The sequence below is a fragment of the Lepidochelys olivacea genome (genome assembly GCF_965140295.1).
Source record: "Lepidochelys olivacea isolate rLepOli2 genome assembly, chromosome: 26".
Taxonomy (NCBI): domain Eukaryota; kingdom Metazoa; phylum Chordata; order Testudines; family Cheloniidae; genus Lepidochelys; species Lepidochelys olivacea.
The window spans coordinates 13534334-13550889 of NC_140436.1; the positions used below are offsets into that span (position 1 = coordinate 13534334).

The window sequence follows — 16556 nt, forward strand, 5'->3', positions numbered from 1 at the left end:
ACATCTGTTTGAAGCTGTCTGGCTTGGGTTCAGACTTTAATTATTCTGACAGGTCTCTTCATGCCTTTAATTTCCCATGAAATCTAATTCAAGAAGCTATTTGTCTGCAGACTGCTCCTCGTGTTGTGAAGAGTACGGGTGCACGTGACCCAGACGTGCCTTGCTGAAAATGAGCTGCTCGGGACAGCTTTAAAAAAAAAAAAAAAGAAAAGCGATGTTTTTTCCTTTTCCAAAATTTTGCCCGTGTTCTTCACAAAGTGCATTTTTAGCAACACTGTAATCCTCACTTCTGGAGCTCACAACTGTGCAATCCACTAGCAGGATGTCATCAATTAAGGCATTATGGTCACGCCAGACCTCAGGGGCATTGGCCCTGTGAAGGAATTTCTGTCCCTTCTCAGCCGTTAAAGTTGTTCTTTGAAAGCAAGGGAGAACCTTTAAATGAATTGTTAGCTGTTTTGGGACGGAAATGCTTATCAGTTTCAAGGCCAGATTCAGGCACTGTGGGGCTCCCAGGTGAACAATGACATGGCCCAGCCCCAGCCTGAAGCAGTGCCAGCAGATGGGCCCTCCTCCCTGAGAGATCAGAGGGGCACAGTGCTTAGCCCAGCAGCTGGCTTATCCGCTTTAGGGGGCTACGCCATGCAGGTTCCTCTGCTGGGGTGAGGTATAGAGTTAACCCCCTGTTGGGATGTGCTAAACTGGAGTGACTCATGCTTTGGCTTCAGACCTAGAGCACAAAGCAGAACATGGACCTGACTTTTAATGGGATTATGCTCTTGTTACCTGCCTTGGTAGGGATATACACGAATCAAGGAATTGCCACCAGCACCAGGCATTTGGTGAAGCCCTTTGGAGCTTTAATATCTGTGCAGAGTGATCCCTTTATTATTTATATTGCCGTAGCACCTCAGAACCCCAGTCGTGACCCAGGAGCCCATTATGCTAGGCACAGTACAAGCACAGATGATCCCTGTCCCCAAGAGTGCTCTTGGTCTATGGAGACTCTCCTATTTTTGGTGGCTTGGTCTGGTAGGGATATGTAAATAGGAGTCTTCAAGGTCAAGAGCCACAGATCAGTCTTGGCTTAGAGAAGCCAATAGCGTCATAGGGGGCGTACTTGTCTCAAACAAGATCCCAGGAATTTGGACTCGGTCTTCCCTTTTTCTTAAGGATGAGGAAAAAAGACCTGGACCCCTCTGCCTGCAGAGAGACTTCTACAGCACCCAAGTGCTGAAGAGAAGCTACCCCTTCCTCTGCAGCTTCTTGGGAGAAGGGATTTCCCAAAGGGGATGGGGAAAGGCATGATTCATCCTGTCAAAATAAAGACGACAAACCAACCCAGAACCCTGAGAGTAAGGAAGCACGTGTGACAGGTACGATGAGTGAGGAACGGAGCTGAGTGAAAGTCAAGATTTCCACCCTACAGGAAAATAAATATTTCCACATTTGTTCATCCTGAATCGGGATGAAAAATCAAAATACCATTTTTTTTTAATGCAACAAATTCTGGAAAACTTCAAAATATTTGGTTTTCAGACACTTTGACATTACACTGCACTCATCAATGGGGTTGCAATACCTCATGGGAGTTGTAGTTTGGCTGCTTCAGACTATGTTGTTCACTATGGACCAGGCTCCTTGGCTGGACTACATCTCCCATGGTGCACCACACAGCTGTCACAGGGGAAACTGCAGTGCATCATGGGAGATGTACTCTGGCCAAGGACCTCAGCCCAGAGAACAGAGGCACAAGACACCCAAACTACAAATCCCATGAAGCACCATTGCAGTTCAGGCTGTTGCAGTTTAATGTTGAATCAACACAATATGGAGAATTGAAATATTTTGGCAACGTAGACATTTTCCCACAAAGTTTTGGATTTTGAGGAAACTGCATTTTCCACTAAAAATCATTGACAGAAAATTCTCAGCCCACTCTAATGTTAGGTTAATGTCAAGAAGTGAATGAGAACTTGCTATTCACTAGCTAGTTTAACATGCACTGGGAGACAATGGCTCATCTCTGCACCTATCACGCACTTACCATAATGAGTTTTTTTTGTTTGGTCTTCATTTTGGAAAGAATGGTGGGGGTTTATGGTTTAAATCTAAAGCCTAATTTATCCCAATTTGTGCAGCGAGATGCCCCTTGTAAAACAGACAGGCTGCAACCACGATTGAGCTAATATTGTTCTTGGGGCCTTGATTTTTACATTGCCTGGCTTTCTGTGATTTTAATTAGGCAAATGCATTGTATTAAAGTAACAATAGGATTTTAGTGTGTGTGCCTGATGGGGCATGCTGGGCAGGTTAAACACCTAGGCAGACAGACTGGATGCTGGATTCTGTTCTGCAATTAATTTAAATATTGGTTTGTGTTTGTTTTTCCTTGGGGCAGGGACATTTTCTTCTCCCCTCCGCAAGTCTTGGAAAAGAGCAGCACCTGGAATGACAGGGCTACCAAATGGCTCAGTCCTGCTGCCCTAGGAATGGAAACTGGCAGCCTTGCTGAGCAGGGGTGAGTCAGGCTATTTTCTACATATGACTATTTGCCCAACTGCTGCTGAGAGGGGAGACCATGTAGTGACCAGAGTGCTCCATTCCCAGAGCTGTTGGCACTACCAGAGAAAAATCTAGGGAAGGTGTGCCCCTAATTCCCAGGTGTTTGGAGCATTACTGCCTGCAGATGCCTCCTTCCTAATCAGTGTCTTCACAGCTGGATTCTTCCTTCCTCAATCTCTGCCAGGCTCTAGAGCAATGCAAGCTTAGTAGGGTTCTTGTGTGGAGAACCCCATCCTAACAGGGTTTAAAGCAGCTGGAGATTGGGATGTAACTCGAGCCCCTAAAATGCCCCCTCTCTGCCAGATAACGAGACACGGTATATGCTGGGGTGGCAAAGAGCTCCTGAGGATGGAGAAACTGAATCTCTCAGAATGTATTTAGTGCACCTTGAGATTCAGATAACCCCCTCTTCCACTCCACCCCCTCGCCCGCCTTTCCAGGACAGGTGCTGTTCCGTGTTACTGGCCCAAGGAGGTGAGAGGGGCAGTGCCCCAAGGGAAGAAATGCTGGCTGAGGGGGATGTTTCTCTGGGGAAGGCTCCACATTGAACACGCTCACACAGCAAGTTGCAGCTGCAGTTTTATTTCCTTTTGTAAAAACATGATTAGAGGGGGAAATTTCCCCATAGACTTAACCCCCTCCGCTCCCCGCCCCCCACCAAATAATCAGGGGAGGAAATGGGGCAGATTGTGCTGGCATTGTCCTGGCAAGTCACACTCCCTCCAGGCTGGGGGCAGGAGTCTTGGCCCTCTCCAGGTTGGGGGATGTAGGCTTCCTTTGAGGGGGAGCTGGCCCTTTTCTGGGGCAGGGGTCCAGCGTTTCTATTTTGTTTCTGGGACTGAGGCTCGCCGGGAATGGCTGTTAATGGGACAGCCTGGCTGGCTGGCATATGCTGCCCGGGTGGGGCACCGCTCAGATTTAGCGACACCCACCCTGCAAATACCGCAGAGAGAGGCTCCAACTTTACAAGTCCACATGGCTGAGACAAAGGCAGGAACAAACCGCTCAGCCTTGGCTCGCGTGGGATATTTGTTGTTCTTGGTTTTTGTTTGTTTTTAATAAAAACGGTCTTTAGATCGACTACTGGAAACAGCTCCGAGCATAAAGCACCTTCCTCCAGAGTCCACTTATAAGAGTTCAGAAAGGGTCAAATATTGACCAATAATGGTTTGGCTGCTTTTGAATCTCGATTGTGGCTTCAGCAATGTACAGCAGGGATGGCTGGGGAGGGCGGCTCCTCCTTAGTCAGCTGGCTTGGTGACCAGGGAGAGCGGCTGGGCCTGCAGCACTGCCAGGGCAGCCTGCGGGGAAGGAAGGGCAGCCGGGAAGGAAGGCTGCGAGGTCAAGAGAGCCGTGTGGGTCATTGTGGCAAACGGAATGGGTCTGGAGAGAAGAGGCGACGGGCTGCTAAGGCTGGAGGAGGAGACGGCAGCCTTACTGGACAGAAAAGCAGCTGAATGGAGAGACAGCTGGGCCCTGGCTTCCGGTTTGGTGGTGAGCGAGAGGGGCTGAGCTTGTTCAGAGTGGGTGGCAGCTGGGGCAGCGGGCGATGCCAAGGCTGTTGATGGGGTGGCAGGCGAATCCAACATGCTGCCATGGGAGGAAGCAGGACTATCACAGGGTTTCTCAATGGGCAGGTACTGCACACATGGCTTTTTACTCTTGGAGGCCAGAGAGCCTGTAAGGGGCAGAAAAGACACTGGTAAGCCACACTTCAAAGACACACTCAGCTGGTCCCCAGGGCCTGGGGTTAGGTTTAGTGGATTTGCCCAGGCCTGGAAAACAGAAGGCACAAATCCCATCTGCGGCTGGAACCAGATTCATTAACAGACTGTTATTGCTCGGGGCAATGCTAATTCAATAGCCTGCTCTTATCAGCCTCAACCTTACATGCACAACCCAGGTCCATCTTCACTGCAGGGTTCACTGGGGTGAGCGGCACCTGGGTCTGAGCAGCCGCTCTGCAAAGCCCTGCCCAAGTTAAGTGGCCCCTCACTGGGGGTGTTGCTAGGACACTTGGGGACGCAGCCCTGGTTCTTTGTGCTGTGGTCAGCTGAGCAGCTCTGTGATTCTTTCCCAGTGAATTGCAGAATGTGTCTGTTCTTCTGGGCACGGGGAAGGCGTTGAAGGACTATCAGCACTAGTGATTTAGCCTGTGTCCTCACTATAAAGTAGGTGGGCTACCAGCCCGAGTGAAAGCCTCACTCAGGCTTAACCCCAAGCCCCAGATGAGCCAGCTAGCCCAGGTTGGAAGCACCACCATGCTTGAGTGAGAGGGTTATGTGGGGATGGGAACAGCTGCATTGAGGCCAGACCTTAAGGTACTTACAACTTGCAGGGAGTCTGAGCAGGCCAATGGGGCAAAGAGCAACCTACAACTACCAACATTTAGTAACGGGGTCAAAGCGGAGGGCAAGGGACCCATGGGAATGTAACTGTGGCTGTATTACTTCATACGGTGTGCCCCCGTGGTGCTTCCGAAGTGTCTAAATGCCCTAGGCTCCTGGATCCCATGGAATTTCAGGGCCACTGACGCTCCTTAGTCAATCAGGTGCTTTTTAAAATCATGTTTACTTTCCTGGGCTACAATTTTCCAACTTGATGAGGCAGCTAAAGCTGACAGGGACAGTTGGTGAATTCTCTACTGGCCCTATGGCCTTTACTCCCCTCCATATCAGACCAAAGAAGGGGAGCAGGCTGTACTTACTCTCTGTGTCCTGGATCTGCTGCTGGGGCTGTTTCTCTCGCTTTCTCTTCTTCTTTTTCCCCTGGAAAAGACCATCCCACTTGCAGCTTTTGTCATTGACCATCAGTAACCGCCCAACCCCCTCCACCATGATCCCCGAGAACTCGTGGGGCTCAGGATAAGGACAGGACACCAGGTGGAACAGCCCCCAGGGTCTGAGCACCGACCAAGCAGTGCAAGAAGCAGCAGGAGTCAGTGATGTTGGGGGAGGAGGTGACAGTAAATCAGCCGTCAAGAGAACTGAGAATTCACACCTTTATACCCCCCACTCATTTCTCACCCCCCTGGGGTGTTCTTTAGACTGTAAGCTCTCTGGGGAAGGACCTGTCGTGTCTTATACCTCTAGTGCAGCAGGGCTCAGCCGGGTTGGCACTACTGTTAACAGACAATGGGGAACAAGACCCTTCTCTGGAGAAGGGGGCATGAGGCCGTACTGCACTTCTGCATTACCCTGGGGCTTCTCACAGCCACTGACGGGGGCCCTTGGAACTCTGAGCCAGGTTCAACCCCAGAAGAGCAGCTTGGTGAGGCTGCTAAATCGGACAGGGACAGTTCCTTTAGAAGCCCCAGTGTTCAGGAGACCTGCCCTTTATACTTGCTGTTTATTCTGTATGTACGACTCTGCCCCACAGTACAGTACTAGCTTGACTGCCATGGTTCCCCTTCTGCCTCCTGCTGACCTCAGTCACGTGGCTGGCGAAGGCAGAGGGAGGGCGACCAAAGCAGGTTCACGGGCAGGACCCAATGAACGGCCCCTGGGGGCCAGTTTTGCCCACTCCAAGGGAACAAGAATGGGGCCTGCTCTTCTATTAAGTCTGGCTTTAGCATTCGCAGGCCCCCAGTTAAAGGCAGGTCACAGGATCCCAACCGTGGACACTAGCAGACCCATTAGGTGCCATCCAGCACATCCGCTCGGGGCCAGGGCAAGAGTATCACTTACAGCACGTTTTCTAGGGCTGCGTCCTGTCCTAATGCTGCACAGTCCCTAACGTCGCACCTCCGCACCCTAGAAGGTCCTCCCCGATCTGGCACCCAGGGCCAGCTCAAACAATTGAACCTGCCTGTTCCTGGCTCTGGAGAATCAGAGAGCGGATGCCTCACACGCAGTTGCACGTGTAAGGATGTCCGATTTCATTTCAATCTCTGTGCACGAGACAGCAGCACCTCCCCGCTAACCCCACCAGGAGTGTGTCATCGGTGTGCAGCCCTTCTAATGCCAGGGCCCCGCTCCGGGCAGCGTGTTCCACCCCTCCATTAAGGCATTTCCCATTTTCTCCTTAGTGGTCCCCTCTTCTGTGCTGGATGGTTATTGTCCATTTTCTCCCCTGCCTCGATTCCTATTAGCACTCTGTAGGTCTCTGAACAGCTCTCACCTGGAAAGAAACGCCTTGATTTCCAGAAGCCTGATTCTGCCACGACCCAGCCCTATGCCAGGTGTGCTGCCTTTGTATGAACTTCGACATCCGTTAGCAGGGCGTTGCGAACCAGAGGCACTATACCAAGGGCAGCTGCCTCCAGATGGGGTTAAGCAACATCCAGGCGTGGCTCCCCCCAGACATCCAATAACCACCCTGAGACTGGCTAAGGGCGCGGCAGTGACTACTTCCCTAGGTCCCTCACCGCAGTGGCTCCAAGTTTCCCATCTCTATTCGTAGACCCTGGAGGCCAGATCCTGATTACAGCTTCATACAGAGACTGATAAGGCCAGGAAGGACCATTATGACCATCTAGCCTGACCTCCTGCACAGCGCAGTCCACAGACTGTCACCCAGCGACACCTGCACTGGACGGGATAATTCAGTGTGTTGATCTCCCTTCCCTCCAGCAGTTATGTGAGGTGGCAACTTACGTAGTTATCCCGCGCAGACCAAGTGGGATAGAGCTGTGAATGAAGCTGTCGCTCCTTCCGGGCTAGCTCGTAGTACTTGGCTTGTTCCTCACGTGACAGCGAATGCCACTAGGAAGGAGAAAAGGAAAGCCAGAGCTGAGACTCGTGGGGGGTTACCCCCCACCCTCCGACGAAGGGCTGAATCTCACCAGTCTGGGTCCCTTGCCCAAAGCCCAGGTCCCAAAGGTGAGGAAGAGGTCGTTCTCCTCACCAGCTCCTCTGAACTGTGGCAGCAGGACAGTGAAGCTGCTGGGTCAGTGTTCTGCACCTCTCAGGAGCAGCAGCCCAGGACCGGGGCTCAGTGTGTAACTCAGAGCAGCCTTAGGGGTGCTCTAACTGATGGCAGCCACCCACAACCCAGAGTAGCTGGAGCACAAGGTGTACTGGCTACATCCTAGCCTGGCTGGGATGATTTAATTGGGGATGGGTCCTGCTTTTGAGCAGGGGGTTGGACTAGATGACCTCCTGAGGTCCCTTCCAACCCTGATATTCTAGGATTCTATGATTCTAGGGCTGCCCCCAGGCTGACAGTGCAGCCTACAGTCAGCTCTGTGGGATTTACAGGGAAGAGGTGCCCAAGCTCCTTGTTTCAGTGCTGCTCCCAACCAGGATCCCCAGTCCCTCCAGCTGGTGAGCTGAGAAAACCTGTTCCACTCTGTCTCGATGGCTGGGATCGCTCTAGGCGGATCTCTGATCAGAGTCTTCCAGGACTCTCACCAGCCATAGTGCCAGATTTTCCACAGTGTTTAGGTGACAGGGGATCTCCCAGGATGCTCCCCAGTTCCCAGGCTGGCCTGGCTGCAGATAGCAGCTGAGTGCTCTGCACTACAGCGGGGGATGCCAGTAAGAGAATCTGGCTAGGTGGACAATTGCAGAGAGCCAACAGTGACCCCCTATTGTGGGTCCCACTTACCCCCTTCACGTGTTGCTTTTCCTGCTACGCTCCCAGCCCCTCAGACTCAGAGGGGATGTGCAAGTGCATATATAAAACGCCTTGGGGGAAGCAGATGGGAACCTGAGTCGAAGGGGGTTGGCTAATGAGCCCAAGGCCCTGTCTACGTTAAAGGGATCTGAAGGGGTGCAGTTCTCCTGATGCAACCCCTAGTGCAGACACGCTGCAGAGGTCCAAAACAGGCCCTCCTCCCACAGCCCCCGGCCAGTCAGAAGGAGCAAGGCTGCTCGACCCAGGTGCCACACACCGACACTAGGGGACTGCACTGGCATAACAATTTGGATGTGTTTGCCCCCTGCACCGATTTCTGCAGTGTAGACAGGATCTGGATTCACCTCTGAATTGGGCCCATGGAGTCTAGGGAATGGGGAAGAAAGGACAGAGGAGAAGGCGCCTTTACCCTTCGTCCCAGGATCTGGTTGATGGCCGCGCTCTCCTTCAGTGTACACTCTGCCACCACCTTGGCCCTCATCTCCTTCATGTACAACATGAACGCATTGAGCGGCTTCTTTATGTGGGGCTTTTTCTCCTCCTCCTTCTTCACACTGCCGGGGGATTTCCTGGAACCATCACACGGGCCAGTCAACACCTGCAGCGCCCACTGTTGCCGCACTGCAGAAGAGCTTCCCCTTGCTGCACGGCGTGCAGTTGTGTCTCTCTGTAATGCCCGCCAGACACCTATCGCTCTGGGGGGACATCTTCTTATTGGAGAAGGTGAATGCAGACCCCTCCCCCCACCAACCCCTCTCCAGACAATGTCACCCTCTGGTTTTATTCTTCAAGGTGGATTTCACACCACAGGTAAGATGGAGAGGAGAGAGCGGGGCTGCTTATCGGGAGTGAAAACACAAGGCACATCCCAGGGGATGGCTAGGATCACAAGGCTGGCAATGAATTCATATGGAACATCTGCTTCCAGGAAAGTCTAGTGAACAAGCCTTTCTTGTTCCCGTCACCACAGAGCTTGCCTTGCCGAGCTAATGTGTTAAAACAGATGTATAGATTACAAGGGAAGGAGGACCCTCCGTGATCATCTACTCTGACCTCCTGCATAGCAAAGGCCATAGGACTGCCCTGAATTAATTCCTGTTTGAACTAAAGCAGATCTTTTAGAAAAACCCTCACATTAGTTAACAGGTGAGTTCTAGCATGACCCCTAAGTCCTTCTCGTGGTCATTGTTTTCCAGGATACAATCCCCCAGCCCATACGTGTGACCTGCATTCTTTGTTCCTAGAAGTGTGACCTTGCTATTTCAAAACACATGTTGCTTGGCTGCACCCAGCTCACCAAGAGATCTAGACCACTCAGGACAGCCAGGCTGGGCTGTACAGATCCCTATCCCATTTGCCACTTGTCCCATCCAGCTGGTGCTGCGCTGCTCAATTACTTACAAATTCCCTCCGGGGCTCATGCTGGCCTGCGTGGGCTCCTGTTTGACGATGGGCGAGACGATGGTGGGGTGTGGGATTCCCGAAGGGTGGAGGCCATGAGCGGGAGGCGGGACCATGTGGGGGGAAAACCGACTGGACATCAGACTGCAGCATGGAAATAGAAAAGCAGGACGCAGACGTTACAAATAAAGGCAACAGCCCCAGCCACACAGTGTGAATCTCTCCCTGTACCCAGCTCCTCACACCCCACCCACAGGTACATGCCCTCCCCTGGGGACTCCTCAACATCCTACCCCTCTTCCTGCCCCGTGGCAGATAACTCAACGTTGACAGATGCTGGACTCCTAGGTGAGAAATGAGCCCAAATAAGACACAGTTAATGCTGGTAGTGTGGAAGGGCTGGTGAGGATTAAATTAGCCTCCTACAATTTAGGGGCCTGGGTCCCTGCCAGATTCTGAGAGCACCCCAGTAGGATGAAGGTGGTTTTTGGGTGCAGAACTGTGCCACGCTTACCCAGCCCAAGCCTGGATTATTGTAATGCACTCTCCATTGGAAACATGCCGTTGCTTCAGTGCAGAGCACAGGCTCTCCCACTGACAACACACACACTCCCGGGAGCTACCAGGGGGGATTTTCATCTTTAAACCCCTAAATGGTTCAGGATCCACAAACTGAAGATTTGCCTCTCCTCACAAACCATCCTGCCACAGCTACTATCAGGAGCTGGAAGGAATCCAAGGCATGTGACTACAGAGGGCATGGTGGAGCCCAGGAAAGCACCATTTATGTTTTCCCAATTTGACCCTGCCCAAGCTGGCAGATGTGGAGTAAGAGCCTCTCTGCCAACGTTTTGCCCTGGGCTACAGCCTTGAAGCTTGCTTCTGCCAGCTTGCTTCTGTAATAGCGGGGAGCAGTTTGCCCCACCCAGGGCAGAGTCGCCCAGATTCCACCGTCTGGGATGATGTGGTATTGTTCTGTTCTGTCTAGGTTCTGGTACTGCCCTCATCCCCACGTAACTGCACAACTCCCCATCGCATGCAGGTGTTGTGAAAAAGGCAAATATCGTTGTCGGATGTATTAGCAGGAGTATGGTATAGAAGACACAGGATGTCATCCTTCTGCTCTACTTGGCATTTGTAAGGCCTCATCTGGAGCACTAGGCCCTGTTTTCGGCCCTGCACTTTAAGAAAGACGTGGACAAATTGGAGAGAGACCAGCGGAGAACAACAAAACGTGTAAGTGATTTAGAAAACCACATTGATGAGGAAAGCTTGAAAGAATTGTGCATGTTTAGCCTAGAGAAGAGAAGGCCCCGGGGGTGGGGGACGTGGTAACAGGACAAGTAGTAATTGCCTTCGTTAGCAGCAAGGGAGATTTACGTTCAATCTTAGGAAAAGGTTTCCAACTACAAGGGGAGTTAGGCTCTGAAACAAGTTACCAAGGGAGGCTGTAGAATCCCCGTCACTGGAAGTTTTTAACAACAGGTTGGACAAACACCTGTCAGGGATGGAGGCTGGGTTTACTTGGTCTGCCTCAGCATGAGAGGAACTCTTGAGGTCCCTTCCAGTCCTACATTTCTATGATTGATCAACACGGCTAACATGTGTCACGTGAGGCTTGTGCATCCATGATCCAGCTTCTATGACACAGCAAATAAAGGATTTCCTGCTCCAGGACTGGTCAGAAATGCTAACCCTCATCAGGCCTCCTAGCAATTGCTTGGAGTGACACTAGCAGTGCCCAAAGGCCCTCTGCCTTTGTCTTGGAATTGCAAGTGCATTGAATAACTCATGAAATGGACAGGGACTGGACACAGGACTGTAGGGCTGTCCAGCTTCTCAAACAAGGTAACAAACAAGCCCCCGAAACACTGAGCGAGCAGACTGATTCCGTCGGTCACCGTCCCCTACTCTGGTTCCAGCTCTGTCACAGAGATGTGGACAGAACCCTATGAATTCTCAGCCTGTGGCAAAAGCTGTTGCTGTTTTCCTCATGACTACAGGAAGGTGGACAGGGAAATCAACCCTTCTTTGTGGACATGGAGCAGCCACTCACCTGATCCCTAAACACATTGAGATGCTGCACGTGAGCCCAAAGTCTTGTCTAGCCCAAAGTTTCTCGAGCTCCTAGCTTGAATAGGGGCTAAAGAAAGAACCAACCTTTTTGGTGCTGAGTAAAAGGACTAAGAACCAGATGAAGGGGGGAAGGATAGCTCAGTGGTTTGAGCATTGGCCTGCTAAATCCAGGCTTGTGAGGGCCATTTAGGGATCTGGGGCAAAAATAGGGGATTGGTCCTGCTTTGAGTAGGGGATTGGACTAGATGAACTCCTGAGGTCCCTTCCAACCCTGATATTCTATGATTCTGTGATCCCATGGGGGGATGTAGGCCTCCCCATATTTAAACTCTTAGGGACGGGATTTTTCGAAGGGCCTAAGTGACACCGACAATCCCACTATAGAGAGAGCAGACTGTTTGAAATGCAGCATCACATCCAAGACGGATGATGGTATGGGAGCAACTAAAAGTTCTGACACAAGGTAAGGTAAGGGCAAGGAGCCAACAGTGCTGTGTGTGTCTAGGATAAAGTAAGGACAGCTGGCAAGCATCTTCCAGTATGTAACATGGATCCAGCAATTTCTTCGTCTTGTTGTGGTGCTTCAGAGAAGGTCTGCTTCAGGAGTTGGGGTGCGCAGACCTCTCTTGGTGCTCTGGGATGGGGAGTGAAGGCCTCATTCATAAGGAGAATGCAAAGGTCTCTCTCCCACTTCTCTCAAATCCCAGGTTGGCAAAAAGGGAAGGTAGTGCTCCCCCTCAAGGAATGGCCTTCAGCTAGTCATGCAGGATATAAATCGTGCTGGTCTTGTGTGCAGAGAGGCACATCTCAACCCCAACTAGTTGTAGGCTTCAGCCACAATGGCTCGAACCACAACAAGTCTGGAAAACACGTATTCACGGTTATTTTTCCCACTGAAAACCCCCACTGAAGCTGCTAAGAAGAAATACTGAGAAGTTTCATCCTGAGAACCTCCAACATGACATCCTTCGACAGGCAGAGGAAAGAGCAGAGCAGAGATGCAACCCCTCCCACAGGTAATGGCTTTCAGTGGTTCTAAGGTGCACATGGGAGTGCCCCTGGCTTCCAAGTGGAGACAAATTCACACGACCCATCTCTGGGGCCTGCAGGAGCCACTGGACAGGGGCCTTCCCCATTCAGCTTGTGGGCCACAGGGATTCAAGCTGTTTAGTTGTTAGGCAGAACTTCGCCTGTTTTCCCTTGGCTCTTCTTTGTTCTTCTGCGCTCATGTCACAGACCTTCCCGTTTTCTCAGCACAAATGTTCTTCCAGGGAGACCCCCTATAACCATAACCCCTGCCTCTACAGGGAAGGGGGTTTGTCTGCTTGGCACTGGGGGTCTTAAGCTTTTGCACTCTCTAGTTCTAATCCCGATTGAACCCTACCCCTGCCAACATCCCTTCCGCTCTGATGTGTACTCACCTGGACATTGAGGCATTCATAGCTAGGGCAGGGTATGGGTGTCTGAATCCCCCGGAAGGAATGGAGTACACTGGCTGTCCTTGCCTAAAATGGATGAGCAAAGAAAAACAAAAAGTCCTTACTAGAAGCACAAAAGGAAGAAAAACCATCACGCATAGGGAAGCCACAATAACCAGTTTCCCTCTGATTATGTTCTGAAGGTGCCCGTCACAGCTCTGTACTTCAGGCTGACGTTTGTACTTAAAGCAGGAGTCCCCTTCTTTGTTAGGTGTGCCAAATACAGCATAGAATCATTGAATCATAGAATATCAGGGTTGGAAGGGACCCCAGAAGGTCATCTAGTCCAACCCCCTGCTCGAAGCAGGACCAATTCCCAGTTAAATCATCCCAGCCAGGGCTTTGTCAAGCCTGACCTTAAAAACCTCTAAAGAAGGAGATTCTACCACCTCCCTAGGTAACGCATTCCAGTGTTTCACCACCCTCTTAGTGAAAAAGTTTTTCCTAATATCCAATCTAAACCTCCCGCACTGCAACTTGAGACCATTACTCCTCGTTCTGTCATCTGCTACCATTGAGAACAGTCTAGAGCCATCCTCTTTGGAACCCCCTTTCAGGCAGTTGAAAGCAGCTATCAAATCCCCCCTCATTCTTCTCTTCTGCAGACTAAACAATCCCAGCTCCCTCAGCCTCTCCTCATAAGTCATGTGTTCTAGACCTCTAATCATTTTTGTTGCCCAAGACCCCTGCATAAAATGTCCTGCACAAAATTAAAGCACTTACTCTTTGAACACAGAATATGTTTTCTGAGAATTTACAAGTAAATCCATTAATTTTTTGAGTTCAAGACAACTTTAAAATGGGTCTTTTAAGAACTGAAGGTCCCTTAGTCCTTTTTGAGTATCTCTTGAATTATCTTCACAATAAAACAACACGACTCTTCAAACCTCCCGCACAGTTAAAACTCACTGAAATCTTGTTTAGGGTTTGTGATCATTTTTTGCCATGATTCTCCACAATGGAAAGTTTCTTTTTCAGCAGAGGCTGAAGAATAACGTTCTACTTCATTCCACAAAGAACTGGTCTTTCGCAAAATGCTATCCCTCTCTTAGTGTTCTCAATGGGACCGAGACAAAAGGCTGCCCCCGCTCTGAAAATGCCTTTCTCCAAATGGCAACCATCTCACATTGTTCCTATGGGACCAAGGCCACAGACTGCCCTTAGCAAGGACGACTCCTGCCTCTAGCCACCTGCTCATTTCCTCCTCCTGACACCCACAACAAAGGGGTTCTACTTTCTCCCCAAAGACATGATGGCTTCACTCCTACTGGCAACACTGGGAAGTGGTGGCCATTTCTAAAAGAGGGCATCTTAACTGAGGGCAGCATGGGTCCTTGATGTCGCTGGATGTGGCCATTTCAAAAGGAAGTAATTCTTCAAGTGTGTGTGTGGGGGGAGAAGAAACAGTTCTGTTCCTTCCCAGGTGCTCTGGTGATGCAAAGCTGCCGTAAAGCCAGCTTACCTGGCCTATATGCCCAGGCTGCTTTGTGCTGCTCCAGAACAGCCTAAGGTAGCAACAGCATGTCCGAGACTCTTCCCCTGGAAGTTTACTTCCATATCGGGAAGGCTGATGCTGTACATCTTCAAATCATTCGAACTGTCACATGGAAATGTTATTTTGGGTTCCTGGTTCGGGTTCAGGGATGTAATTTTTAATAAGTTAGGAGGGAGTCACGGTTAAGCGTATCTGCTATTAGCAATTCACGGTAAAATACATTACAGGGCTGTTGTAATTAACACAAAAACAAGCACTCTAAACACCCCAAAAGTCCAATGTAAGGCTAAATTTAACAGAAAACCAAACATTTTACGGTATAGAAATGCACAGGGCTCCCACACAACTGTATTCCGCCCTGTAGGACACAATAAGGAAGAAGAAAAAAAATCTAGTGTGTCTTTTAATATCAATTTAATCCAATACGGAATCGCAGATACTAAAATGCATCATCACGGAGGTTACAGGAGGCAATATAGAAGAAGGAGGGTTAAAATGTATTTAAAAAAGCAGAGCACTGAAGGTATAAAGATCAAATACTAGAAATTCTGTAAGTAAATCAGAAGCATTTACTTTACAGAAAGCCTATAAGAGGACCGGTGGATTTGCCAGATCATCAGGGTTTCAAAAGCACAATTAAGGAAGATAAGGGCATTGCTGAGAAGCTAAATGACTGTTTTGTGTCAAAGTTGGAGATACCCCCATCCTGGTCCCGTTCTTGCCTGGTAATAAGGATGAGGTGCTATTAGTGACTAAGGTGGCAGAAGCAGAGGTGCTGGAATAAACTGATAGTTTAAGAAGCATGAAGTCACCAGACCCAGATGGTCCATGCGAGAGTTCTGAAGGAGTTCAAGTAAGAAGTGAATGAGCTGCTAGCAAAGATAAGCAATCTCTCATTAAAAGCAGCTACTGTACCAGAGGACTGGAAGGCTGTAAATGTTATACCTACATTGTAAAAAGGTTCTACGGGTGATCTGGGGAATAACAGACCTGTCGGCCATACAGCTGTACCTGGTAAATTTGTTGAAAGAATAATTAAAAACAGAACAATAAAATGTGGAAGAGCGTGATATGCTAGGGTCTAACCAACATGGCTTCTCTGAGAGAAAATTGTGTCTCACTATTTTGTTGCAATTCTCTAAATGTGTCGATGAAGGAGGGGATAAAGGGGAAGACGACATTTCTTTAGACTTTTTGAAAAGGGCTTTGACAAAGTCTCTCAAGAGGCTACTACAGAAGCTAAATTGACATGGATCAAAAACTAGCAGGAGAAATAGTAGGAATAAGTGGACCAAAAAAAGGTGAAAAGCTGGGGCCACAAGGCCCTGTATCAGGGCCAGTTTTGTTTAATGTATTTATTAATGGTCAGGAAAAGGGGGTGAACAGTGAGGGGGTAAAATCTGTAGATGACAAAGTTATTCGGTTTGGTTAAATCCAGACAGGACTGTGAGGAGCTTCAGATTGAGGTGACTGGGCAACAAGATGGCAGATTATGTTCAGTATTGATAAATGCAAAGTAATACTCATTGAAAGGCAACACTTTAATACACCGTACAGAGTTCTGTATCAACTCAGAAAAGGACCCTGGGTCTCGGTGTGTGTAACGCAATGGAGAGCTCTGCTCCAGGTGCAGCTGCAGTCACGCAAGTAACCAGGGTGTTAGGGCTGCACAGGGAATGGGATGGAGAATACTATAAAGCCATTACAGAAACTAATGGGATCTGGATCCTGTGTGCAGCACTGGGCACCCCATCTAAGAAAGGAAGTTGCAGAACTAGAGGGGTTCAGAGAAGGGTGAGGAGAAAAATTAAGGGCTTGGGAAAACCTCTCCTACGAAGAGAGAGAGAGAAATTATTGGTTTCAGAGTAGCAGCCGTGTTAGTCTGTATTCGCAAAAAGAAAAAGGAGGACTAGTGGCAATTTAGAGACTAACCAATTTATTTGAGCATAAGCTTTCGTGAGCTG

At 49.8% G+C, this 16556-nt stretch overlaps 1 protein-coding gene across 2 annotated transcripts in view; it reads right to left on the reverse strand.

Moving 5' to 3' along the window:
- Positions 1-3131: 3131 nt before the first annotated feature.
- TCF7L1 (transcription factor 7 like 1) overlaps positions 3132-16556 on the reverse strand; it is a 103517-nt gene continuing 90092 nt past the window's right edge. For both annotated transcript variants that reach the window (XM_084615071.1, XM_084615072.1), the window contains 6 exons: positions 13041-13124; positions 9544-9687; positions 8552-8711; positions 7161-7268; positions 5273-5333; positions 3132-4243 (listed from right to left, as the gene is read on the reverse strand). In XM_084615071.1, coding sequence (XP_084471197.1) covers positions 3807-4243; positions 5273-5333; positions 7161-7268; positions 8552-8711; positions 9544-9687; positions 13041-13124 — 994 coding nt within the window. In that variant the 3' untranslated portion in view covers positions 3132-3806. The remainder of the gene's footprint in view (positions 4244-5272; positions 5334-7160; positions 7269-8551; positions 8712-9543; positions 9688-13040; positions 13125-16556) is intronic.